Genomic DNA, 26,742 nt, shown 5'->3' with positions numbered 1-26,742 from the left:
GAAAAGAATAATTTTGGGTCACGCTTGAAGTGGAATATTGTGTGGATATGCGTAATCGAATGATGGACGCGAGATAATATCTTAAATGACCATATCTTTCTTTCTTTAAGCAGACCTGCATCGTTTAAGAAACAGAATAGGAGTTTTAATGTTGGTTTGCTGCTACAATGCGCTGATGCAATGATTCAATTTAGTTCCGCTGTAAGAAAGCAGATGCAATATGTTGTGGTTACGAACAAGCAGGATTGCTTGCAGCACCCGCAGAGGACATCAACACTCTCGCCTCGCTTGATGAGCGCTATCGTTCAAGCTACAGTGAACGCAGTGGAGGAGTGCCCAAATCTGCACACGGGACTGCAGCCCCCGCTACTAACACGGGGAAAAGCTTCACGTCCACAACATCAGGTATTACTGGTACAACTAAAATCACCGCAAGTAGGCCGATTTCAGAGTTGATATCCCCGGACAACAGCCCCGAATGCTTAACTTCTAGAGCCATTTGTGTACGCAATAATTTACCACATTATGTATTTTTAATTAGGTCAACGCTATGACATATCGTTAATTAATTTTATTGCAATTATTTTCTTGCAGTGTTCTGCAAGGACGACCATTATAGGTATATTAGAAATAGCGATAAACAAAGCAGGTAGCACGACATTAGACTCGATTTTATGCCAGGGAGTACAGCATTTCATTATTCCAGAATTTGTACAATGTGATCAACAAAATTCACTGCCAACAATTGCACAAGTGTCGAATTGTTAACAATTACAAACAGCATAACCACTATAACTGTTGTTCATGCGATACATAGACATCATGCTGCGATAAATGTGGTAGTTTCGGCCGAAAACGATTGCTATACCAAATTAGTATACAGCTACACGAAGTAAGGATAGTAGTTTTATCGGCAATGTAAGCATGGAAATATTCGCTGAGACAATTAACATGCATGGTGTCAGCGCGCACAAGCAAAGGTGAACGCATCACAAACTATGAGCGCAGACATTCGGTATAAAAACGCTGTTTTGAACAAGCGGGGCAGCAGCAGCGAGCGCAGTGGCCTTCGTGCGGTCTGTCGCTTCAACGCAAGAGCGGCGAGAACACAGCGAGCACAGAGGTACGAGCCGTCTGCAGGCCCCGTTGAAGATACGGCGCGCGCAACCGCTCGCGGCCTAGGGGCGGAGTCTAAGCCGCCCCCCCCCCCCACCTCGTGCTGCCTCCCCACTTTCCTCCATACATGGTGCGTGAGATTGAGCCGCGATCGTCAGCTGCTTTTGCGCCCGGTCGCTGAACGCGCAGATGCTGCTGGAGCACAACGCCACCCGCAGCCCCCTCCCCTTTGCCTCCCATCCTCCTACGGCCTTTCGCGCGTCGGAAAACAGCGTGTTTGCTCTGCCTTTTCTTCCTTCGCGCTGTAAGAGTTGTAGGACGATCTCACCCCTGGCATCCAGTTGAAACGTTTGTAGTCGGGCATGAACTATGTTGTAGCTGGCCCATGCCGTCGTATTGCTCACCCACGCTTGGGACGGGGTTGTAGGGAGCAACTTGCTCTCATCGACAACTAAGAGTGCGGGATTTATTTACACATTTACAATAAAACATGAGACACATTTCAAAAGTCTAGCGTGACTGCAAAAAGGAGCACGAAGCTCCCACCACGAAGCGCACAGCACGCTGCACACGAGCACCAAGCTCCAAGCACACCGACAGCAGCCGACAAACTGCTGCTTAAAGGGACACTAAAGTGTAAAATGATTTCTTCTGCACCAGTAAATTACCTTTCCACAACACCAAAAACGCCACTCTTACAACGATAAGACGTTTGGTAAGCCAGAAAAAGCGCAAGAACGAAATACGCGTGGCGACGCCTACTTTAGTTCCCGCACCTGGGGGCTGTGACGTCTTGGATATCGATGGCATCTACTAAGGCCTACTAATTATATATATAGGTACAGATTGACTACATTGTGTTCTAAAGGAACCAAATATTAAACATGGCAAGTTTCGGGAACCTTTATTCAGCCAACGCGGCCCAAATGCGTAAACATACTTTGGAATCTCTGACGTCACGCTGACGTACCGGCACTGGGGTTTCGGCGCGAAATTCCAATACTGATACTTGGACCTTCATTTTCTCATCTAATAATCAAACTATTTTTTGAAATGACTGCCTGCAGGGTTCTCAAACCATGCTTCATTAGTCTAAACTGATTTATTTTTTCGCTTTCGTGTCCCTTTAAGAAGCCTCTGTCCTCCCTAGATCCTTAGGGGAGGGAAAACTGCTGTCGAACCTTCGTCCTATTGGACCGTCCACAGTCGTCGGGGCGTAGTCGAGCCGCCTTTGAGGGGTAGGGCTGACAAACACACGTACGTAATTTGGATTCCCAGAACCCGAGTTGAGCGAGTCCTCGTAGCCAGATTGTCAAGCTTCACCCCAACGGGTGTTTCTTAATCCCAGAACTGATTTTCTCCAGTAGTCGCCCCGAGTGTCAGCAGACTGTGACGAATCCTGGGGCCCAAGGAACGCACCGCAAAAGACCCTTTATTAGAGAAGCTCTCTTGCTGCAAATAGGCCATAAGGCCACCGCAAATCAACCAACTAAATCTTGGAGGACGTTTAAGCTTCGTCTTCAAGAGTGGAACGCGATAGCGTTATCGCACCCCGTTCGCACCGCCCGCCCAGTGGCTCGACATGCTCTTGAGTCACATAAAGACGAAACGTATGCCTGAGCAAGCGGAACGAACCAAAGAACTCGGTGTCTCAGAGGGAGAAACGATCTACGCAAGTAAAACGTCGTGATCGGCACGGACAAGAGGGCCGCGACGCACCATGAGGGCGGACGCGATCATGGGGCTGACGCCTCGATGAGATCGTCCTCTATCTCGCTTGGGAGCACCATGCAGACGCATGACTCTTCGCCAGCAGCACGGCACACATCGCAGGGGACGCTTTCCCACTAGACACGCTACGGCGCCGCGATCACGTCAGAGGCTTCATACGACGCTGCACCTTGGAATCGCGCTGTGAGCGGAAAGAGGAGCCGCGTCGCCTAGATACGAGGGTTCGAGTGACGCACGCTGGAAGTTGGAAGGGTAGAGAGCGAGAAACCCTGTTAAACGCAAGGGTATTGGGGCACCCTCGATCATCACCGATCCGCGCATGGCTCCAACGCGCTCAAACGATACGAGTGGGAGAAACGGGCGAGTGGCTTGCCACCTCTCGGGGCAGCGCCGTACATTGCGAGGAGAGGGTCGTCTGTGTTTGCCGCAAGATGGCTCTGCGTGTGCGCCAAGCGCAGAAGAAATGTAGCGGAAACGTACTTTGCTATGCGTGGAACTGCGACTTCTGTAATTTACAGGCTCATAATTACCGATATACACCGCAGTATAACTTTCTACGGCACGTTTCTCAGGCAACACCGCATTCACTAGAGGCGCTTTTGTGCCGCTTTAAAGTATCGAACTCACGCCTGAGTGGTAGCGTCTCCGTCTCACACTCTGGAGATCGTGGTTCCGATTCCGACCCAGCCCATCTTGCAACTAGTTTTTATTTATGAATTGCCTTCCGCCATTTTTCACTCACGGTCAACGCTGAAGAAACCGGCTTTTCTGCGACACGGGCTTCTTAACGCTCTCGCGTTAAAAAAACGTGGCCAGCCCTGCTGCCGTCGCCGACTCTCCGAAGAAGGCGCATGGTGGATTAACTGTTCCGTAGTCTCCAGTTCTCCGAACAAAGCTCATGGTCGGTTAACTTTTCCTGCCGTCGCCGGTTCTCTGAAAGACGTCACCCCCGCAGAACGATCGAAACCCGAGCACCGGCTTATGCGGCCTATGCAGTCAGGCAGCAGGCTGAGATAGCTTTGCAGAGCAGTACCCCTGCAGGCCGATCGTAAAAGCGCGCTAGATTGAGCCGCGATCACTGGCTTCGCTCGGACGCTTTCACTTGCACATGCAGTAGGCGACGCGTGGCGACAGTGTTATCCCGCTTGAACTTCATACGGAACATCACGGCGAAGCACAATGCGTTGGCGGGCTAGTTGGTGCGAATCCATGAATACTTTGTTTAGCGCAAAACGACAGAGACAAGAAAGACGACAGGACAAGGCGCTACTCTCAACTGACATCATTTTATTGCGTCACTCCTTTATAGACCGCTCAATCTAGAGGAACATGCGCAGTGAGCACCATGTGGTGGAGCCACCAACATCCGATCCCAAGAGCGCACTCATGCGACAGAATCCAAAAAACCAAATTCAGCGCTGTACAAGGTTAAGGAAGGCACACTAATGCACTGTGACCCCAATGACTGAATGAAAAATGCTTCCGATAACTCTCGGGCGGTGGTGTCACGGCTCATCTTCAAAATCGTGGTATCACGAAACAGGGGTTTGCACTTGCATGTTTTACAATGCAGAGCCAAATTGGAACCTGTGCCTGTAGGTATGGATCGCTCATGTTCTCTAAGGCGCTCGTTAACACAGCGGCCTGACTGCCCTACATACACTTTGCCACATGACAAGGGAATCTTATAAACCACACCGACGCTGCAATCTACAAACTTCACGTGGTTCTTTTCACAAACAGGTTTTTTACTTGTTTTAGAAATACGGTTGCACAACATTGACAGTTTCTGAGGAGCGGAAAACACTATCGGAATTTGGTATCTAGTGGCAACATTCTTTAGATTGTGAGCCACTCTGTGGCAATACGGCACAACTTCAGGCCTCTTCTTTTGTGTGATGCAGTTACTTTTGTGCCGCTTCCCTTTCAGTTTTTGAAGCAAAACCTCCGAGACTGACGTCACCACCACACTTGGGTAACCAGCAGCCTGCAGCCTATTTAACTGTGCAATGAAACTCATGTTCGCAGAGTGATGACAAGATTTCTTTAAGGAAGATTCTAAACACATCAAAGCAATAGCGCGTTTCACAGTCTTTGAGTGCGCGGACGCGTAAGGTAAAAGACCCTTACGTGCACGTGGCGAGTACATCCAACAGGCGTGGCCTGTTTGTAAGGATAGCTGCAAATCTAAAAACTGGAGTTTACCGTCCCTAGATAGCTCATGTGTGAAAGTTAAACCTTTGCCATTGTCATTGAACATTGTTAAAATATCAGCTACCGTCACGGAGCATTCGTTGTTAGTCTGTTTTATCACAACAAGAAAATCGTCAACATATCTAAAAATCTGAACCGAGTCATTGTTTAAGGCACTCTTAAGAGCGCGGTCGACAAACGATAAAAAAATATTACAAAGAGCAGGCGCCACACATGAACCAATGCACACACCATTTTTCTGGATAAAAAGGTTATTTTCGAACTGGATAAAAGTTGCACTTAAATAAAATTCAAGAAGGGACATGAAACTTTCCGAAGATAACCCGGTCGCATTGCGAAAATCTACCTCGCCGCTTTCTTCGATGCACGTCATCACACTGCGAAATAGCTCATCATGTGGTATCGAATAGTACAGATCTTCGACGTCAACAGAAAAAATGTCGGTTACAGAATGGTTGTCTTCCAGAAAGGAAACAACATCGAAAGAGTCCTTTATGCCATAAGGATCGTCAATAGTTAAATGTTTCAACTGCTTTTGCAAAAAGCGGCTAACCAAAACCTGCCAACAGTTGTTTTCACTGACTATTGTACGGAAAGGCACATCCGGTTTGTGCGTTTTCGCAGTGAAAAAAACCTCTAGAGCAAGCACCTTACATTGTTTTACATCTTTCACAATCTTGGTGAGGCCTATATTTTCCAACAAAGAAATGGCTTTGCGTTTTACCTTCTGAGCTTTCTCATTTGCCAGAATGAAGTTCTTGTTGACAGCCTCAATGGCTTTTTTGTTGAAGACCGCAGACGGAGCTATCACAAAACCACCCTCTTTGTCACTTGCTTACACATGCTTACGTTCTGCATGAAGAATGGACATGTTCCTCAAGACGTGGCGAGTCTCTTCGGGAACGTCAGGCCTTCCGTCGGTCACGTGCGGCGAATGTGTCGGATTCTTCGTTCTGAAATTTGGCGGCAGGTACGCCTTCTGTACGACTGGTTGAGAGCTGTGTGCCACTCGCGCGATGCACCTATTGTGGCCGAGAAGAAGTTTCGTTTCCACAGACGTCTATCAACTCAGACTACGGAATTGTGGTGGACACAGCTGCTGCTATTCCTGTGTTGAAAACCAGGAAGCGGAGCCGAAGTAGAGAACGTCTTCTTTATTCGACGCTTGCTAAAAAACAACTAAAAAAAATGCAGGTGCGCGCTCGGCTCCACGCTCGTTTCTCACTTCGTCTTCTTCTCTTCGTTTCCGGAGCATAATATTCAACAGCTCCCGGCCGAACAATTTGCGTATGCTTGTTTCTTTTCAAGACGGAGCTTGTCCAGCAGATTCTAGGTGGTACCGCATCTGTGCCGGTCTCCGCAACGTGTTGCCACTAGAAGTGCGCACTTTGCATGAGCTAACTTTGCCGTCGGCAAAGCCGTCGGCACCATGAGCACTTTGTGTTCGTCGTGGAACCATTGCTGGCATGTCTTCCTGATGGGCGTAGGTGCCGCAGTGGAAGTCGTCGCAGCCACCATTGCTGACGTGCTGCTGGTGCATGCGTCGGTGTTATGTGACTGGCGTGCCCTGGCCCCGGCCCACACAGCATTCCTAGCCCTCCAGGGGTTAAAGGTGGTGGCTGTTGTGGTGAAGGTAATTCCTTTTCAAGGCCTGGCGAGCTGTTGCGGGCGGCCATGGCTTGAGGCTGTCGTGGAAGTGGCATTCGCTCCACCTGGACAACGGGGGCCAGCGTGTGGTTGTTGCGTTTTAGTCTTTTCACCCCACTGCTGTGCCTCCCTGAGAGTGAGGACCCAGATGAAGCCTTTGCTGTTGACGACGGGCGCCCGGCAGGCCCGCTCGAGTGTCGCAGGGCGGAAGACGATAACGTTGAAGACGACGATGAGGACGACGATGACAAGGAGCTGTGCCCCGAGGACTTCCTTCCACCCGCCGGTTGGAGCACGGACATGTCAGCAGTGTCGTCACCCCTACCAAAGGTGTCGGTGCTCCCCTGCCGCTGCTCCAAGTGATTTCGTAGAGCGTGGGGCTTTGTGACTTGGTTACATATTTCACACACAACTAAATAGAAATCATTCCACGCTAGACAAAATACGAGAAGTCCCATATCCTCTTTTCTAATTTCATGGCATCGCTTTCTCTTTTCTCTGTCTCTGCCTCTGTATCGGCTTCTTCGTTTTCTGGACTCCTGAAGCAGATAGGTTCGGCCCAAGAATTCCATGACTGTCCTTGAGTAGCCGACACACTACTGGTGGCCGCCAGTCTGTGAAGATCTTTCAATAGTTTGGCAGTAGAAGGGTATTTGTCATCTACTAGTTGGAAGTGGTGTCGCAGAGTTGCAGCAAGGATAAAGGGACTGCTGCAGGCACCAAAAGGAACCCTTGTGATGCGCAGTGCTTCAATATTGGAAGATCCTTCTTCAAACCAGAAGTAGCGAAACGCGTCTCGGTCTTGTTCAGCCAGCGATATTTGAAGAAACGCTTTTTCGATATCGGCGGAAATTATAATCTTGAAGCTGCGAAACTTCAGCCGTAAGTCGATGATGTTGGGGTTCAAATTCGGTCCTGTCCACAAGACGTCGTTGAGTGAAGGTGATTCCTGAGCATGAGAAGAGGCGTCGGATACCACCCGTACTTCAGTCGTAGTTCTGTCCCGTCGCACTACTGCTCGGTGTGGCATATAATACGTGATATGTTCACTCGTACTGTCCATTGGTACCTTCTCCGCGTAGTCCTTGTTATAGTAGCTCCTAATGGCAGTGTCATATTCCTTCGGAAACTCTGGTTCTCGATGTAGTGTTCTCTGCACGGACTCCAGCCTCTTTAACGTGATATCCCGGTTATTTTTAGGCTGGGAACAATTGCTGCGCCACGGCAGTTCAACTTTATCGCGACCATTGTTTCTAATAGTCGTTTCCACGAAGTTCTTCAGGACGCGTTCGTCATCTTTCGAAAGTCTGTCTTCGTTAGTCAGTCCCAGATGTTCTATTTCCCAGGAAGACCTCAGTTGCTGGGAAACATTGTCTTCCTTTAGGCATATGTTGAAGTTCCTTACGGTTTCCTGCTTGTAGAACTTGGGTGGACTTCTGGTATCTCCATGAAGTGTCCATCCTATGACAGTTTCGATGGCGGTCAAGGAGTCGCCCAGTCGATGAATTCTTCCGGTGACAAGCAGCCAGTAATAGTCGGCACCTATAAGGATGCTTATTCCAGGCTCAGGCGATGCCTGAACTGCGTTGACGTCAGCCAAACGTAAGTTCTTGCTTTCCAACTTTTCAAGTAGATTTGTCTCTGTTAATGCTGACAAGTCATTGCATATTTCGGGAACTTCTATAGCCTCTACTTCAAGTGAGTTTGAGTCGTACTGGCTATGCAGCGTGACTCGTACTCTCCTATAATATTTCCGCGGTGCTGAAACGTTTCCAAATCCCGAGATTGTGAGCTGCTCTTCGGCTAACACAGTGGCTTTCAGCTTCCTAGACAATTCTTCCGTGATGAAGCTGCGTTGACTGCCACCATCAATTAACATTCTTACAAAGCATCTGCTTCCAGCGCCCAGTGCCCAAACTTGGGCGGTCTGCAGAAGAACTGTGCACTTTGGCGAATCTGTTGACGAACTGGAAACAGTTGTCTGTGTTTCCGTATTCTTCTGCTTCCATTTCGGGTCGCACATTGTGGTGATATGTCGCCCCTTGCATTTCGCACAGCTTAGTCTCTTCCAGTTTCGGCATTCCTTAGCTTTGTGAAATTGTCTAGCGCAGCGGTAACAGCATCCTACTTTCCATAGTTTCTGCTTTTTCTCGTCTAATGTTAGTTCCGTTGAGCAGACATCCACAGAGTGATCTTTGTCTCCGCATAATATACAATTCTCTGGAGTCAGTTTCACGGTTAGCATAGATGCAGAATCTTGGAAATGCTCATTAGATGGTCGTTTTGCTGTTGAGGCTTGTTCTCTCTTGTCAGAAGTCATCATTATAGTCAGTTCCCGGCTTCTTACTTCAAGACTCAAGAAGTCTAGAAGACCAGACATTTCATTTAGCCTGTCACTAGTAACGCCTGTATTTGTCGAAGACAAGATGCGCTGATTATAACGGAGTACCATTTCTTGCGGAAGATTTTGTATTATAGCAGTTTTCAGAAGCACTCCATATTCTTTTTCTTTGACGCCAAGGTTATGCAGGGATCTCACGCGAGTCTGCACTTCTTCATGCAACCTTTGAAGCCCTTCGAAATCTTCGCAAGAACGAACTTTACGTAGGTTTAGAAGGCGACGCATGTGGTCGTTAACAATCAGTGACTTCTGACCGAATCTTTCTTTGAGAAGTTCTATAGCTGTGCTATAGCTCTCGTTAGTTGTCGACAGGCCGCTGATGACACCTTCCGCTTTACCCCTCAAGTAGCTCCGAAGATATTTCAATTTGTCTACGTCGGTAATATATCGGTTCTGGTGAATAGTAGACTCAAATTGATCCCAAAATTCCGGCCATTTAATGGGGTCACCATGAAACTTCGGCACATCGAGCTTCGGTAGTTTAACGTGTGCGCATGCTTGACGAAAGTCATCGTGAGATTCGCGCGTAGTCGTTGTTTGCTGATCGGATAAAATGCGTTCAGCGCGGGACTTCGCGAGGACGATAGATTCTTGATACTGTCCGACGCTGAGAAGCTCCTCCTCAAGGTTATCATCGGTAACCTGCTCTTCTATTTGGTTATCAAGGTCCGTAAGCATAGTTTCCTTTATCTTCAATAGGTTAAGATGGTCGGTCAGCTCACCATATGGCGTTGGTTCCGTCTGCATAAGAGTTGTCATGTCGTTGATGATCCTGGTGACCGCCGCTCGAACGGTAGCACGCTTCCGTCGTATTCTTTCCATGTCGTCACGTCGGGAATGGTAGGCCTCGTGATGACGTGGATCGTTCTTCGACTCTGTCGCAGCGTGGTCGCGTTGATCGCGTCGGTAGGTCGTCCTCTTCAGGTAGCTCGCTTCATCGTTAGGGGTCTTCAACTGTAGGTCTGATATCCTCGTCACGGCACCATATGTTGAAAACCAGGAAGCGGAGCCGAAGTAGAGAACGTCTTCTTTATTCGACGCTTGCTAAAAACAACTAAAAAATGCAGGCGCGTGCTCGGCTCCGCGCTCGCTTCTAACTTCGTCTTCTTCTCTTCTTTTTCGGAGTATAATATTCAACATCCTGCGGTCCAGACTCCCGCGCAGAAAGGAGACAACGCAACCTGTCACCGCTGGTTTCCAGGTACTCGGTGATGTCAGGCTTCCTGATGAAGTTGCTGCATTGTTAAAGAATGGGCCGAAGTATAGCATGGAACCAAGAATTCCTGCACATGAGCTACTGGCTTTGAACAGGCGCATCGCAAGGAAAGCAGAACTAGAGGACCAGGAGCGGTGCCTCCTCGATGGGGTGGACTGCCTTCGTAGGACCGTCACCGGGAGCGCGCCACCTTCGACAGCTGTGATCAAAAGGACAGTATCTTTCTTTAGAGACAATGAACTTCGGCTGCTACTGAGTGACAAAGAGGGTGGTTTTGTGATAGCTCCGTCTGCGGTCTTCAACAAAAAAGCCATTGAGGCTGTCAACAAGAACTTCATTCTGGCAAATGAGAAAGCTCAGAAGGTAAAACGCAAAGCCATTTCTTTGTTGGAAAATATAGGCCTCACCAAGATTGTGAAAGATGTAAAACAATGTAAGGTGCTTGCTCTAGAGGTTTTTTTCACTGCGAAAACGCACAAACCGGATGTGCCTTTCCGTACAATAGTCAGTGAAAACAACTGTTGGCAGGTTTTGGTTAGCCGCTTTTTTGCAAAAGCAGTTGAAACATTTAACTATTGACGATCCTTATGGCATAAAGGACTCTTTCGATGTTGTTTCCTTTCTGGAAGACAACCATTCTGTAACCGACATTTTTTCTGTTGACGTCGAAGATCTGTACTATTCGATACCACATGATGAGCTATTTCGCAGTGTGATGACGTGCATCGAAGAAAGCGGCGAGGTAGATTTTCGCAATGCGACCGGGTTATCTTCGGAAAGTTTCATGTCCCTTCTTGAATTTTATTTAAGTGCAACTTTTATCCAGTTCGAAAATAACCTTTTTATCCAGAAAAATGGTGTGTGCATTGGTTCATGTGTGGCGCCTGCTCTTTGTAATATTTTTTTATCGTTTGTCGACCGCGCTCTTAAGAGTGCCTTAAACAATGACTCGGTTCAGATTTTTAGATATGTTGACGATTTTCTTGTTGTGATAAAACAGACTAACAACGAATGCTCCGTGACGGTAGCTGATATTTTAACAATGTTCAATGACAATGGCAAAGGTTTAACTTTCACACATGAGCTATCTAGGGACGGTAAACTCCAGTTTTTAGATTTGCAGCTATCCTTACAAACAGGCCACGCCTGTTGGATGTACTCGCCACGTGCACGTAAGGGTCTTTTACCTTACGCGTCCGCGCACTCAAAGACTGTGAAACGCGCTATTGCTTTGATGTGTTTAGAATCTTCCTTAAAGAAATCTTGTCATCACTCTGCGAACATGAGTTTCATTGCACAGTTAAATAGGCTGCAGGCTGCTGGTTACCCAAGTGTGGTGGTGACGTCAGTCTCGGAGGTTTTGCTTCAAAAACTGAAAGGGAAGCGGCACAAAAGTAACTGCATCACACAAAAGAAGAGGCCTGAAGTTGTGCCGTATTGCCACAGAGTGGCTCACAATCTAAAGAATGTTGCCACTAGATACCAAATTCCGATAGTGTTTTCCGCTCCTCAGAAACTGTCAATGTTGTGCAACCGTATTTCTAAAACAAGTAAAAAACCTGTTTGTGAAAAGAACCACGTGAAGTTTGTAGATTGCAGCGTCGGTGTGGTTTATAAGATTCCCTTGTCATGTGGCAAAGTGTATGTAGGGCAGTCAGGCCGCTGTGTTAACGAGCGCCTTAGAGAACATGAGCGATCCATACCTACAGGCACAGGTTCCAATTTGGCTCTGCATTGTAAAACATGCAAGTGCAAACCCCTGTTTCGTGATACCACGATTTTGAAGATGAGCCGTGACACCACCGCCCGAGAGTTATCGGAAGCATTTTTCATTCAGTCATTGGGGTCACAGTGCATTAGTGTGCCTTCCTTAACCTTGTACAGCGCTGAATTTGGTTTTTTGGATTCTGTCGCATGAGTGCGCTCTTGGGATCGGATGTTGGTGGCTCCACCACATGGTGCTCACTGCGCATGTTCCTCTAGATTGAGCGGTCTATAAAGGAGTGACGCAATAAAATGATGTCAGTTGAGAGTAGCGCCTTGTCCTGTCGTCTTTCTTGTCTCTGTCGTTTTGCGCTAAACAAAGTATTCATGGATCACGGCGAAGGCGACGGCAGAAATGCGCCTGGAGTGTCCACTATCGCAATAAAAATGGTTTCTCCTGCCAAATCTATTAATGATAGTTAAGTCTATAAATGAAAAGGATTTAATGTTTTAGCGCTGTTTGCGAGGTGCTTTGTACGTAATACTGTTTTATAACCTCTTTGAAGAAAGCTGGGTTTGTGCGTACGAATATTTATTTAAAAAATTTCCTACGGCTTAGCTCAGCTAACCCTGGATATACAAAGCGAAAGCTTGGTTTAGCCTGGTTAAGTCTTGGTTTCACTTGGTTGACCTTTGATTTAGCTGTAATTATTATATTAGGTATACAATTATCATTACGCCAGGTATGACGACTGTGCCTAGGTCGGTAGCTAGACATGACTGTGATTAGGCTTGGGTATACACGCATAATTCGACGGTGGGACGCCTGTTGTGCCGCAGGGAGAGCGCAAGTGCTTGACATGCAAAGACACGTCGCGAACATTGGCAGCGTCCGAGCACAAACACCCGCCACGAAGCAAAGAAACCAGGATAGTTGTGGCGCTCGATGTCAAAAAAGCGTTTGACACGATCTCTCACGAAGCAATCCTCGAAGGTCTGGAAGACATAGGTTGGGGAAGAAGGGTGTTTCGGTACGTCCTTACCTTCCTTCGCGACAGGAAGGCAACGATTGGGTTGGGCAGTACGCGCTCTGACGTCTTCGCGATGCCCAACTGAGGAACTCCACAGGGCTCAATCTTGTCGCCTCTTCTTTTCAATGTCGGGATGAGGCGACTGGCCCTAGAACTCGAGCAAGCACGGGATCTCGGATGTACGATCTATGTCGATGACATAACGTTGTGGGCACACCGGGGTTCCTACGGAGAAAAACAAGACCTATTACAGGAGGCCATTAACAAGGTAGTGAACTTCACCAAGCACGCGGGTATGACTTGCGCACCCGAAAAATAAGAGTTAATGTGCGTACGCAGCAAGCATCATAAGAAAACTACCACACCAAGGATAGACTTACATCTCGACGGCAAGGCCATTCGTGAAGTCGCCCAAATGAGAGTGCTTGGCCTGCTTATCCAAGAGAATGGCAACGTCGATGCCACAATTCGGAGCTTAACACCAACCATTAAGAGCGTGGCACGTATGATATGGCGAGTTGGACGCAGCCGCAACGGGCTCGCGGAAGAAGAAACTATTAGGCTGGTGCAAGCATTTGCGATTAGCCGCATTACTTACGGCCTGCCGTTCCAAAAACTTAACCAAACTGAAATGAAGAAGGTGGACACCCTTATCAGAACGGCATACAAATCTGCTCTGGGACTCCCGAACAAAGTCAGCATGGAGCGCCTGGAGCGATTGGGTATTTACAACAAATATGAAGAACATACCTCTGTAGTTCTGTTATCGCAAAGAGAAAGGCTGAGCTCTACGCCCCAGGGCCGCTCTATTTTCCAAATACTGTGATACAACGCTCGACCCTTGTTCTGCGGAGACGAAACAGACTTGTTGTCACGAGATTTGAGGGAGCACGTCCATGTCTCACCTATACCACGAAATATGAGTGCCAGGAACCACGCAGGCCGCAGACAGGCCAGGACGAGGCCTCTGCAGAAGCGATTCGGCAAGGATCCGGCCGTCTACTACACGGACGCGAGTGCAACCACTCGCAGGAACTTCTACGCGATCGCCGCAACCAAGAGTCACCACGATAACCGCTATGGTTAAGACTACCTCGGTATGCACAGCAGAGGCAGCGGCAATGGCGCTGGTGATACGAGATGCCGATTTTAAGGGTCAGTCGGCTCATGTGCTTACAGACTCGCAGGCAGCGTGTCGACTCTTTATGCGGGGAATGCTACCGCGCAGCGCCCAAAGAATACTCGGTTCACGACTGGACCTGGACCATGGCATTACATGGTGTTCCGCGCACAACGGACTGGACGGGAACGAAAGGGCAGACCACACAGCTCGAGGAAGCAACGACCGAGCTGCGGCCAGAACCCTAGAGGAACCACTGTCCGCAGTGCGCGACATATTAGAGAATCAGAGGAGGGAGAGACGGACCTACGGCCCTCCGCACTGCAAACTAAATAGAAGACAAGTCCAAGACTGGCGTCGCATACAAACCAATTCATACGCGCACCTAAACCTCTTACACAAGCAGCACCCGACATATTACACCGACACCTGCCCGTGGTGCGGCGCGAAACCCACGCTGGCCCACATAACGTGGGAATGTACGGCTCGGCCAAGCAACGTCAATTAACCTTTTCTAAGCGTCACAGACTTCGTACGGTAGTGGGAGGCACTACTCGCAAGCGAGGATCAGGGGAGCCAGTTGGCCCTCCTGAACCAAGCTCAGCGAGCCGCAAGAGCCAGTGGAGCCCTGTACTGAGGGCCCCACCCAGACCTGCCATAACTCCGATTAACTGAGCAATAAAGTTTTTCTCTCCCTCTCTCTCGACGGTGCAACGCCTGTTGCATTACGGACCCCTCCAGTGAAGCAGCTCGCCGGGCGATATCCGCGGGGTGGACAGACGCCGCTTGGCGACGACGGCTCAAAGCCTCCCGTTCCCGCACAGCGTTCAGAGAACACGGTCAGGCCTCGCTCTTATCAATGGCCAAGCTCGCACTGACTAGGCGAGCGCGATGCTCCTCTTAGCCAGGCGCGCGACGAGTCACGTGGTCAGGCGGTGACCCAGCCGCAGAGTGCGCATGCGACAAACCGGCGGCGGTGGTGGAGCTGGGCGCGGCGAGTCACGTGATGTTTTGCCAAGGCTTCGGTGCAGCTGCGGTCAAATGAAGGCGAAATTGCTGGCGACGGCGAAACTCGGCTCGACGCGGTTAGTAAAGCTTTGGCTTCAATAGCCACAACTAACAGAAGTGCTGCAAGTGTTTACAATATATTACCACAGAAAGATAGTGTTGACATAAAAAAAAACAAGTGCGAATTGTGAAAACTTTTGTTCAAGTTTTAACTGGCAGGCATTCACTTCCACCCACAAGGCCTCACTGTACAATTGAGAACCCCTCTGTGGCGATTCGAATGATTCAACAGGTTCAAAACGACGGTTTCCTTTCGCAGTCTCCCATGGCGACGCACCAACAGAGGAAATAAAACCGGATGCTTCCTGACAACTGAAAAACAAAATTGAATCAACCTGCTTAAGCAGACACCTCCTGTTTAAACAAACGCTGTATCATAAAATCAAGCTTGGTCCAAAATACCTTGTCCAGTCGGCTGAGTACAATCGCAAAGAGCTTACACTGAGGCATAGTCATGTGGACGCGGCGCGCACCCTAATGGGGCATATTTTACAATGCTAATTGTAAAACAAGCTAATTTAGCTAATTTAATGGTAATCACAACCAACTAGCCCAGCTGTTCATACCATGTTTTACAACTTGGAAGTTTTTGCTACCATGTCTAACATCTATGGGTCGTTTGCAGGAAGGACTCAGCCTATGCGGTTTGTGTGCACTGTGGGTCCGGCATTCGCAGCGGGGATGCCTTTGCCCAAGGACGGCCTGTGCACGCTGGTTTTCTTCGACTCGGTGTACGCTGGTGGCAACAGCGGTCTGGGCCCCACCGGCCTTGCTGGGAATGTCATGGCGTTCCTCGAGTGGGCGACAAACAGTGCAGGAGGAACCACGCAGTTCGGCGTTTCCTTGGCCATAGAGTGAGCGGTTACCTTTTAAAGCGAAGCTTTTTTTTGCCTCTGTCTTAGATTTCCCCGGTGCTGGCTGCTGTCTCGCGAAATTGTTTTTGCGCAATACGTGGGTAGTGCCGTCATAACGCAATCGTCTTCGTATCATCATCATCCTCTCTGGCTCCTGGCTAGTCTTGAACAATTGGCCGATACCGGATGTAGAGTAAATAAACACCGGATATAGTGCGAATCGAAGCGGTTCTTGCGGAATGCGTGGGTCATGCCATCGTTGCCGTTCGGTCATCGTCATGCCATTGTCATTGCGTCGCCGTTACAGAGTCATCGTCAAACTCTGATGGCTATTCCGTCACCGCCATCACACCGTGGTCGTCGTACCGTGGTCATCCCTGCTGCCTCCTGCCTCCTAACTACAGACTTGGGCGATGGAATCTGGTGGACAGCGCAAACACCGGATATAGTGTAAATCGAGGCACATCTTTCCAAATGCGTGGGTAATACTGATGATGATAATGATAACGATGATGATTTATTGGCATCCCTTTTGAAACGGAGCGGCGACAAATACTCACCTAGCCTGCTTGATATAATCAAGTGTGCTGTACCTTTCTTTCGCTCTAGCAGTCTTGCATACAACTCCTTAATCTTTCTTTTTCTTGCTCAGAACTTCTCTGTATACCTTTTACCGCACCATTGGCTGTAACGGATCCAGTCATATCGACTTCTTACCTGTGCATTTCTCCCTCCAATGATGTAAACACCTTTTAATCATGTCGACTCTTTAATCACTTTAAATACAAGTACGTCTGTAAGGTGCACGTTGCATACGGGTCTCACTGGGCAAATATCTTCGCATTCTCTTTGGTTATTCTGTGTGGACTCCGAATTTTCGGTGCGTACACATGCCTCATCTTGATGCCAATATTTAGTGCGGTACGTTTTGGCCCTTAGCAATAGTACTGAAAGTGCTGTTGTCAGCGAGCCCTCGTGGTACCAGCCATCCCTGCTGGCTTCTACGTTGGACGGTTGGCCGATACCGGACATGGTGCAAACAAACGACGGACAAAGTTCGGATGGAGGTGGCCGGTGGTTCCAAGTGACCCACGTAAGCGCATAAGTTAGCTCCAATACCAACGCGCCATTGTTGTCCGGCCGCATTCGACATGCCCTCGTCGTCAGTCACATCATCATTCCATCGTGGTCGTGTGCTCATGGTAATTGTCGTTATTGTGTCGTAATGGTTCCAGTGTCATTGCTCTGTGGTCATTGCTTTGGCGTAGCGCCTTCGCCACCATTTCACCGTCGTCATTCCACCTTCATCCTATTGTCGTCACGCTGTGATCGACACGCCGTCGTCGTCATACATTTATCGTCATTCCATCATTATACCATTGTCGTCATACCATCGCTCACACAGCGTTGCAATCACTTTAGCATCGTTATAATATTATTGCGATAGCAATTAGATGGACACTCCAGGTGCACTTCTGCCGTAGGTGTCGCTATGGCCGTGAGTTTCTGGACAAAATCCAACGGCGATAAAATCGTCACCACGCGCCGCGTGTTGTGTGCGAGGGCTCGCCGGCGATGACGGCTCAATCTCGCGCACGGAAAGGAGGAAAGCGGAGACGAAGCGCGCTGTCTTCCGTCGCGTGCACGCTCCGGGGCCAAATTCTACTCCGGTGGCTGTTGCGTAGCCCGGCGCTCCCGCCCAGACCGCGCTACGTTGAAAGTCATCTGCGACAGGGACAGTCAGCCGTGCGCTGTTTTCTTGGCTTAGTTCGCGTTGTTGCAAGAGACAGCACGAAAGTCAATTCGCTCGCTGCTGCCGCCGTGCTTCCTCAGTGCATCTTGCTGACAGCAAGTTACCACAGCGATACAACACCTATTAATTTAGTTTATATGGTGGATAAAACTACTATCTTTACTTCGTATATCTATCTACTAGTTTGTTATGGTCATTGATGCATCCTCCAGAAACACTGCGACTTTTTTTGTCACGCGGTCGTCTTCATGCCAGCCCTCCATTCCCTTCGTCGCACCGTCCTTGTCATGCCGTCGTTTTCATACAGTCAATATCATTATACCATCGTCATCACATTGTTGCCACGTCGTTGTCCACATACCTTCATTGTCACTACAATGTCATTATCCAATTGTCGTTATGCTGTCATCACATCATCGTCGTCATGCAGCTGTCAACGTTGTGTTGTCTTTATTTTGTAGCAGAGAGTCTGACTGTCTTAATGCTGTCGTCGCCTTACAGTCGTCGTTCTATTATCATCGTCATACATCAAAGTAATAATTTATTATTGTCATCATATTTTTCGTCATGCCATCGTCATCGGTAAAACTACATAATTCTCGTCAACACACCGTAGTTATTATACTTGTGCGCTACCACTACTCCAGCAACCGCAGCGCATTATCATCACGCCACTGTTTTCTCTCCAGCGTCGTCATACTGTGGTCGTCTTGCCATTAACTTTATATTGTCCTTGTCATTTACCTCATCAAAGCGACGTAGTTTCTACATTTTTTCATGCAGTCGTGGTCATTCGTGTACGTTCAATTTGTTCATTGTAATGCCGTTGTCGCCTTTTCATGGTTCTTGCTGCGTCGTCTTTATATAGCCATCTTCAATGCAATTGTGGTGGTTCCATCGTCGTCATTTTCTTCTTGTCATGCGTGGCATGAAGAAAGCCATGAAGTTGGACTAGGTGATTGCCGTTGGAAAATGTATCTGACTACGTCATGTATTCTCTGCTGCAATGACCGCTAAGCAGCAACAGCTTACTCCATAAGCGCCAATGAAAGGTTTGAAAAAGCGGATTCCCACAGCGCGTGGTATCCGCAGATTTTTTCGAATAGTTCCGAAGGCTGCAAGGACAATACAGTATCGAGATAAGGGAGACATAAACGAGGCGTTGTTCATATAGAAGGTTGTGGCCAAGTACTACATCAGGGTGGCCAATCCTGCTCTGGTGAGGGAGTGCGTTACCGGTTCTGGTCACCGGGATCAGGCCACACTCCAGGCCTGTTTATGCTATTTTATCAACACGCGGATTTTCTTTTTAATCCGCTGAAAAATTGCCGCCACCTGGATTCGAACCACGGACCTCTTGCACGCGAGGCAGGTGTCCTACCTCTACGCCACCGCTGCTTCTACCGGCGTTACGGCATGGCCACAATTAGTACATGACCGGGGTTGTTGGAGAAATATGGGAGAGGCCTTTGCCCTGCAGTGGGCGCAACCAGGCTGATGATGATGATGATGAAACGAGGCGACTTGAAACCTCTTAATTCGCGAAACGTACTATAACAAACCAACCACGGTGAACACCAAAATTATATTGTGCATATTAAATGCGCAATGGCATCACATTTAAAAACCAAGCATCATATAAGCTATCGTGATCTAAATATGGTCAAATGATATATTTCCATTTTACAGCAAGGCCTTCGCCTATGGATGGATTAGTTATTCAGTTCCTATACCAGGGGTTCCGGCGATATCTATCAGTCTGACTTGCTTCGCATTCGAGAAAATAGTTACAGGTTAACTCGAGAATTCGTTACCTAAAATGTTCCGAAACAGGCACCGCTCTCGATAGTCATGAAAGGTCTGTGGGTATATAGCCTTAAACCTTGTAAAATGAAAGCGTCATCATTCAGAATTTTTGCTTCTTAACTGTAATGTCTCAGGACTATAGGTCACAAGATAAGGTAAAAGCTAAAATAAACGCATTACATTAGTCACGTTTGTGGCTGATGTTAATGAAGCTGTCATTGTAGGGTGTAGTATATCGTGGCCAATTGAACTCGTGTGAAAAAAAAAACAAAAAAAAATTCACCGATGATTACACTACTCCCTAATACGAAATTTGAGCCCAGCTGTATATGTGTTGTCATTTCGCAACATGTTGGCTGCTGCGGACAATCTGTCTCGTGCGGCACATTACAAACGGAGCGAAGTGTGGCGCGACTGCCTCGCTAATTGGGAGATCGCGAGAGGCTGTGCGCAGGGAACGCATGGGCGCCATTCACAGCAGCCACCGCAGACAGACCTCTGCTCATGCAGCGCTTTGTTTCCATATATGGCATCGGTGGATGCCTTATCGATGGCGCCATGAGTGAGTACACGACGAGCGCTACTCTGGCGCCATCTCGTAGCGATCGTCTCTGCAGAACACGTCTTGGGCGGCGCTACGCATTCCGCCTCATGGTTCCGTTGCACCTTCCTCCTCTTACGCTTTTCTGCTCACGCTCTCTTCGCTACTGCCGACTTTGAGCCCACGATGCGCTCCACGTTCGCTCTTTCATCCTTCTCTGTGCTCCTTTGCTCGGTTACGGCGAGGTGCGCAAAGGGATGTCTGCGCTCAACGCAGGAACCGGCGCCTAAGAGCTGCATTCTAAAACAGAAGCAAAGGCGCCCACCAGAAAGACTTCCGGTTGCCTACTCTGCACGGAAGAAACCGGGGACGAGTAATATCTTAGTGAGGGTTAGCTGGTTCATCTTCACCCGCCGTGGTTTCCTAGTGGCTATGGTGTTGGGCTGCTGAGCACGAGGTCGCGGGATCGAATCCCGGCCACGGCGGATGCATTTCGATGGGGGCGAAATGCGAAAACACCCGTGTACTTATATTTAGGTGCATGCTAAAGGACCCCAGGTGGTCGAAATTTCCGAAGTCCTCCACTACGGCGCGCCTCATAATCAGAAAGTGGTTTTGGCACGTAAAACACCATAATTTAATTTTTTTTGGTTCATCTTCACAACTACACTTAAACAGCGCGACGGATACAAGAGCACACAGGGGCACGAATACCCCAGAAAACATCGCGGACGCGGGTTACGCGCAAGCGTGTGGGCGCCGCGAGCATACATCATGGCGTCGAAGCGTAAGCGGAGAGGGCGTGAACGCGGTCGTGGGCGCTACATTGATCTCGACTGTGCGACGCTTTGTGGTGGCGGTGATTGTGTAACGCTGGCAACAGCTTAGCTGTACGTACACTTCCCAGGGTGGAATGGAGGCGGAATATTTTTGTTAGTTGTTCCTACTTATTTATTACTAATTACCTGACCTTGATCAAAAATATTTTTTACAGAGTTAAAGCTATGTCTTCATTCTTTTCGTGTTCCCTTTTCAGTGACCAAAACCTTGAAAGTGAGGCCAAGACGAAACGTTTTGAGAGTGGTATCAGCTGGATCTCGAGGCAAGGAATCGCTCACTTCGGCTTCCTCAATGCCTATCTAAGCTATAGTTCCCCGGCGCATATCACCGTGGCCCTCAATGTACTCAAGGTGCGTCAGCAACAGTTACCAATTGCAATGCGTGTTTACGGGACTACTGCCCTATAAGCTAGTGGTCAGGCATAGCGCAGCACGAATATTTTGAGCAGTTTAGGTCAGAGGACCCAAATGCAAAATGTTGTATTTTTTGGTCGCTACTGTATATGTGGAATCTCGCAGCAACGCCTGCGGTGGAAGTTCGCCTTGTATGCGTCTATAATTGCTATTGCAATAAGAGCAACAACAGCATGATGGCAAATGCCCACCGTGGAATTATTGAGACACGTTCCTGATGTTATACATGGTGCTTGATCCTGATACTTATTTTGCGAGTTCCCGTTGACTGAGGTGTTCGGTCATGAAAAAAAGAATGCAGTTTTGAGAAAAGTGCGTGTCCCGTAAGTTCGCTGCTATGGCGTGGTGTTGTCGCGCCAATGAAACAAACTATGAGCCACTAATATTTCTGGAGCAGAATTCACAAAGCTTGTTCTTTTAGTTCGTAAGTGCTGCTTGGCACTGGCCTGTGGCCTTTTGCATACTGCCCCTTTGCGTCAAAAAGGAACCTTATAACGGCATTAGCATCGCTTGTGTTGTGTCACACAGCAGGAACTAGAGTACTCAAGTGAAAAGATAGAAAAAAATGCACGCATGCGCAGCAAAATTGCTGTACGTTGTATAGCTTTATAGCTTTGTGTAGAGTAAATGTCAGCTTTAGTCAAGGTGTTTATTCTGTATGCGCCTCCTGTTCGTGTCGAATTTCTTTAGCTCTGGTAACACAAATGAAGAATTTCGCTGACAAATATACCGTTTAACAACACTACTTGTAAACTTGCGCATGTGAGTCCACCGTCGATGCCGGGACTGTACGGTGGTGGTGCGAGCACGCCTACAGTGCCCATATAATTGCTATCATGATACATTTGTAGGCCTGAGAAAAAAAATGTAGGTGAGCAAAAAAGATATACAGTTTACATCAGTGATGAACAGCTATCCGTGGAACCAGTTTGCGCATCCAACACGAACATCAGCTACCCAATGAACATTTGAGGAGCACAGTTTTAAACCTCCTTGACCGCTATAGGCTGTCCGAAGTTTAAATTTCTATCGTTTGCGTGATGTTCCTAATGCTATGAATAATTGCGAGAGCGTTGAATTTCTAACGAAACGTCTTTCTCTCCAGCGTATACTTTTAAACTTTCTCTTTTCTTTCTACAAGGACAGCAAGCAGCAATAGAGGCTATTACTATTATAAAAACAGAATCGCGTTGCGGTAGTTTGGGAAAGCGTTTGTCCACGCCGCAGGTGTGAAGGGGCGAGATTTGTAGTTGTACGAAACCTTGCCTTTTGCTCCACCGTGAGCAGTTTCGGCACAAATTTCGCCGCAACTCTCTTCATGGCCAAATCTTCGGTCATAATGGAATGTGCCGAAATAGTGCTGATGCCCATCTCTTTCGCAATTTCTCGGATAGTCACAGGACGGTGCCGCATCACCACAGCCTTCACTTCGGCAATGACCTGGTCATTTCGGCATGTTGATGGCCGACCGGAGCGTTGCTCGCTCTCCCCCGATGTGCGGCCGTCTTTAAACAGGTTGTACCACTGCTCAATCTGTTTGCTGCTCATAATATCATCACCAAAAGCCGTCTGAATCTTCCGAATCGTTTCCACTTGGCTGTTGCCCAGTTTCTGACAAAATTTGATGCAATTGCGCTGCTCCAGTCGCTCCGCCATTATCCTAGCAATAAAAAAACCTACGAGAGCATAGAGCACTACCTCACTCAATCGCTGCATCCCAGCGACTGACGCTATCGGCAGGCGGGAAAAAAATCGCGCATGCGCACGAAGGTTCAAGGTCGGCTGATGCAAGCGCGCTTGTTTCATATCCATCAGGTGTTCACAAAAAAATAAGGTCTGATACTTTTCTAACAGACGTCGCATGTTTATTTTTTTTTCCCACTGCAGACAATCGACGACTACCTCAAGCTGAGGAACATTCGCACCAGTAGTACAGTGATGGCTCTGGGCGTGGCCCCTGTTTACCCAAAAGAGTTCAGCTCCTACGTTGACCTCATGAAGTGAGTAAGCCTGTTGAGTCAGTAAATGATCAAGAAAATTTACAATTAGGTCTGTGTAAGAGGCTTGGGGCTAGATCGAGTAGCAGTAGCACAAGGACTAGCCGAGGAAGTAATGTTTACTCGTTTTCCAAACACACGCCCAAGAAATGAATAGTTCGGTTGCTTCGACTGTAACGTTCACTTTTTGTTGACTGCAGCAACATATATAACTTTAAGAGAATAAATTTGTATTTTTGATAAACATTGCGTAAATCAAACGTGCTGAGCGCACTGCGTCCTTGGCGCAGTTCTCATAAAAGCGGTTCGTTAATTGCCGAATAAAAATTTTTTCAATATTACTTCTTTCAATTCGTGATCGAGGCCAGCTATAGAGCCACATATATGAAATTTCCATTATGGTTGTAGGATAAAGATGAAACTATTACTGCATATGCCGCCTTTGTGCTAGGAGACAACTTCGCCGATCATTACAATGCTAAGGCAGGCGTGTAAATGAAGATGCAAAGGCATCATATGAGAGTGCCCCAAAAGTAGCATTTGGGGCCTTACACACGGATGTCCATAAGGAATAAGCGTTCATTGAGCAGACGGTTGTTCCAGTCCTATGGTGGAATGCCTGCCTTAGTCCAGGAAGCCTTGGCACCGAGCGGTCCTCTTCACTCTGTGCGCAAGCATGGGCTGGCCATCCACTAAAGTCGCAGCCTGTTAGCCGTAGTGTTCCCTTTAGAAGAAAGAGGGAGTCCCACTGACAAGCATCCTTACATTTCAGACATTACAGATAACAGCGCTGAAAATTTAATGAAGCTCGTTTTCTTTTACTTTGACAAGCTGCCATTCAAACTATAGTGAAGTCAATTTTTCTTAACTTTATAGGAATGTAATTTCTGTAAGTCTGTGACCACGTTATGCTCAGACGACGCTGCAACGGAAAAGACAAACTGGTCGCAATACTTAGCACGCAGGGTCGAGCACGCAGCCACGATCTTTTCAATGGGGAACAGGTGTTAGCAGTCCGTGTCTATCTGGCTCAACTTCCACGTCCTCATTTGAAGTGCCGTGGGAAACCTGAGGAGAATTGTGCGGCTGGATGAACGCGTGGCAGTGCTTCTTGTTGGCTTACCTATCATGTGTAAGTCAGGTACTGACGCGGTTGAAGAATACGGAAATAGGACCATGGAGGTCGAGAAAAAAGGCACAGAATCAAGTCTAAGATTTAAAACCATACCTAAATATTCGTCTGAGACAAGCAGTTGCAAGGTCATTGACAATTCACGGGGTGCAGTAGAGCTGCAAGAAAATTGAGGTGGTGTGAATTTTTGGAGAGAAATGCAGTGGATACAGTAGGCATATGACGTATGTGCTTGAAGTCAGGCATCAGACTGAGAATTCGTGGTTCATCCAGGTGCTGTTTGAACAACTTTTACAATCTTATGGCACCTGTATAGTAGTGCAATACTGTTTGAATAGTCATCACAAGGAAGATTAAATAGTTTCTTCCGCTCATTTCTCCCAGAGGCTACAGCTTTCACAGTGCTTGAAAACCGTTTTGGAAAATGGACCTCATGGAACGAGTAACGCGCGAATTAGTAGAACTATCTGAGAGTTGTAGCTCTTCAACATTTTACGCTTGTGGCGTGTCTAACTATTCAACGACTATGGTTTGTCCTTCATGCACTCTCGGTCTTCGCATCACAAGCTGTTCGCACAAGAAGGGAGCTATAGCGTATCCATAAAGTAACTCACAAAGTTTTAGAGCGCAGCTCTTTGGCGTCCGTTCCTGGGTTTCGCGTCGTCGTCGTCGTCGTCGTCGTCGGCCTCGTAACCAGCTCCGCCCCCCTTTCATCCCCCCAGCGCTAGCAGCGACCGACTGATACCGCTGGATGCCGCTGACGCCGCTAGAGAGTGAAGATAACGTGACTGCATAGAACGCCGTCGCCGCCATGCAGAAAGAGGAGGAAACGGTCCCCCCCCCCCCTGGTTCTTAGCGCTGCGGAAGCGAGGGTATCATATTGTTTGTGTCGGCATCGGCGGCGTTGTCCCTGAAACCAACTCCGCAGCTGGGGTTGACTCACTATCGGCGTCAGCGGCATCAGTCAGTCGCTGCTATCTCTTCCCTCCTCCCTTTATCGTGTTGTCCGCTTGCTGCACGCGCTTCTGCCCCCATCGTTTGCCGCTGGGTGTACACGCCGCCCCCTTCCCACCTCTTCCTGCGAGTTTCCGGTTGTCAAAGCGCCGGCTCGAACTTTGAAGTTGGCGAACTGTGCGCCGCAAAGTTGCCCAACGGCTTGCTGGTAGTAGCTGCCTACTTCGCCCCTACCGCACTCACGAAAGACGTCGTGCACCTCCTGCAGCTCGCATTAACCGTCCATCGATCCACACCGATGTCAGTAGTGGGGGACTTTAATGTTGACATAAAGACAAACAGCAATTTCCTAACACTTATGCGGGAGAACATCCCGTTCCTCTCGCTCGTAACGCGTCCCACGGCTGTGACAACCTCGCGAGGCACTTGTATAGATCTCGTCTTTGAGAATCAAGCATTGGTGTACCAAGTCGAACATATATCAGTATATTTCTCCGACCACAAAGCTTCCTTCATGACTGTCAAGAACTGTTAGTGGAGTCTTTGTTAAAGGAATACGTGTGAAAAATAAAAAAAAAATTCTGTGATAGCGCATACATGTGTTGCTCGATTTCTTTGCCTCAATCTATCGAAAAGGTGAAACAGCTTATTTGCTGCGCTCAAATTTCGCATTAGGAAGTAACGTAATCGTCGGTAATTTTTTTTGTTTGCTGAACTTTCGCCCAGGCATGCTGTTTATGTTATTACTATAGCAATTATATGGACACTCCAGGCGCATTTCTGCCGTCACCATGATATTGTCACCCAGCTATGGCAACTAAAACAGTTTAGCACCGACAGACTGGGACAAAACGTCTGCCTTTAGCGATGGCTGGTCCTCGGAGAGCCCGCGCGCAAACACGAACTTCGTCGTTCTCGCCTTAAGGGTCCGGTGTCAACACGTGCAAACCTATTTCGCTTCATTGCTCCCCACTCAAAAGCGACCGGCCCGGTCGCTTCAAGGGCAGCGGGCGCGCACTATGGGCAAGAGTGTCAACATGAAAAGACAAAAAAAACACATAAAGGAATGTACACAATGCTGAAGCGGTTTGTGAGGGTTGCTTAGCCCTGGCGTGCGTAGTACGGCTTCATCCGTACTACGTGGACGACTTCAGCACGTGGACGGCGTCGGTTCGAACCAGGATCAGAGGTTCGAGGCACCACC

The 26,742-nt window shown here is 48.2% G+C and overlaps 1 protein-coding gene across 7 annotated transcripts in view; it reads left to right on the top strand.

Moving 5' to 3' along the window:
- The window catches only part of LOC135910214 (uncharacterized), a 71,744-nt gene that overhangs the window by 9,973 nt on the left and 35,029 nt on the right, over positions 1 to 26,742 (top strand). For all 7 annotated transcript variants that reach the window (XM_070526515.1, XM_070526513.1, XM_065442270.2 and 4 more), the window contains 4 exons: positions 256 to 405; positions 15,874 to 16,102; positions 21,239 to 21,392; positions 23,343 to 23,455. In XM_070526515.1, coding sequence (XP_070382616.1) covers positions 256 to 405; positions 15,874 to 16,102; positions 21,239 to 21,392; positions 23,343 to 23,455 — 646 coding nt within the window. The remainder of the gene's footprint in view (positions 1 to 255; positions 406 to 15,873; positions 16,103 to 21,238; positions 21,393 to 23,342; positions 23,456 to 26,742) is intronic.

This window comes from Dermacentor albipictus, chromosome 10 (genome assembly GCF_038994185.2).
Source record: "Dermacentor albipictus isolate Rhodes 1998 colony chromosome 10, USDA_Dalb.pri_finalv2, whole genome shotgun sequence".
Lineage (NCBI taxonomy): Eukaryota > Metazoa > Arthropoda > Arachnida > Ixodida > Ixodidae > Dermacentor > Dermacentor albipictus.
This window is presented reverse-complemented; position numbering and strand designations above follow the sequence as displayed.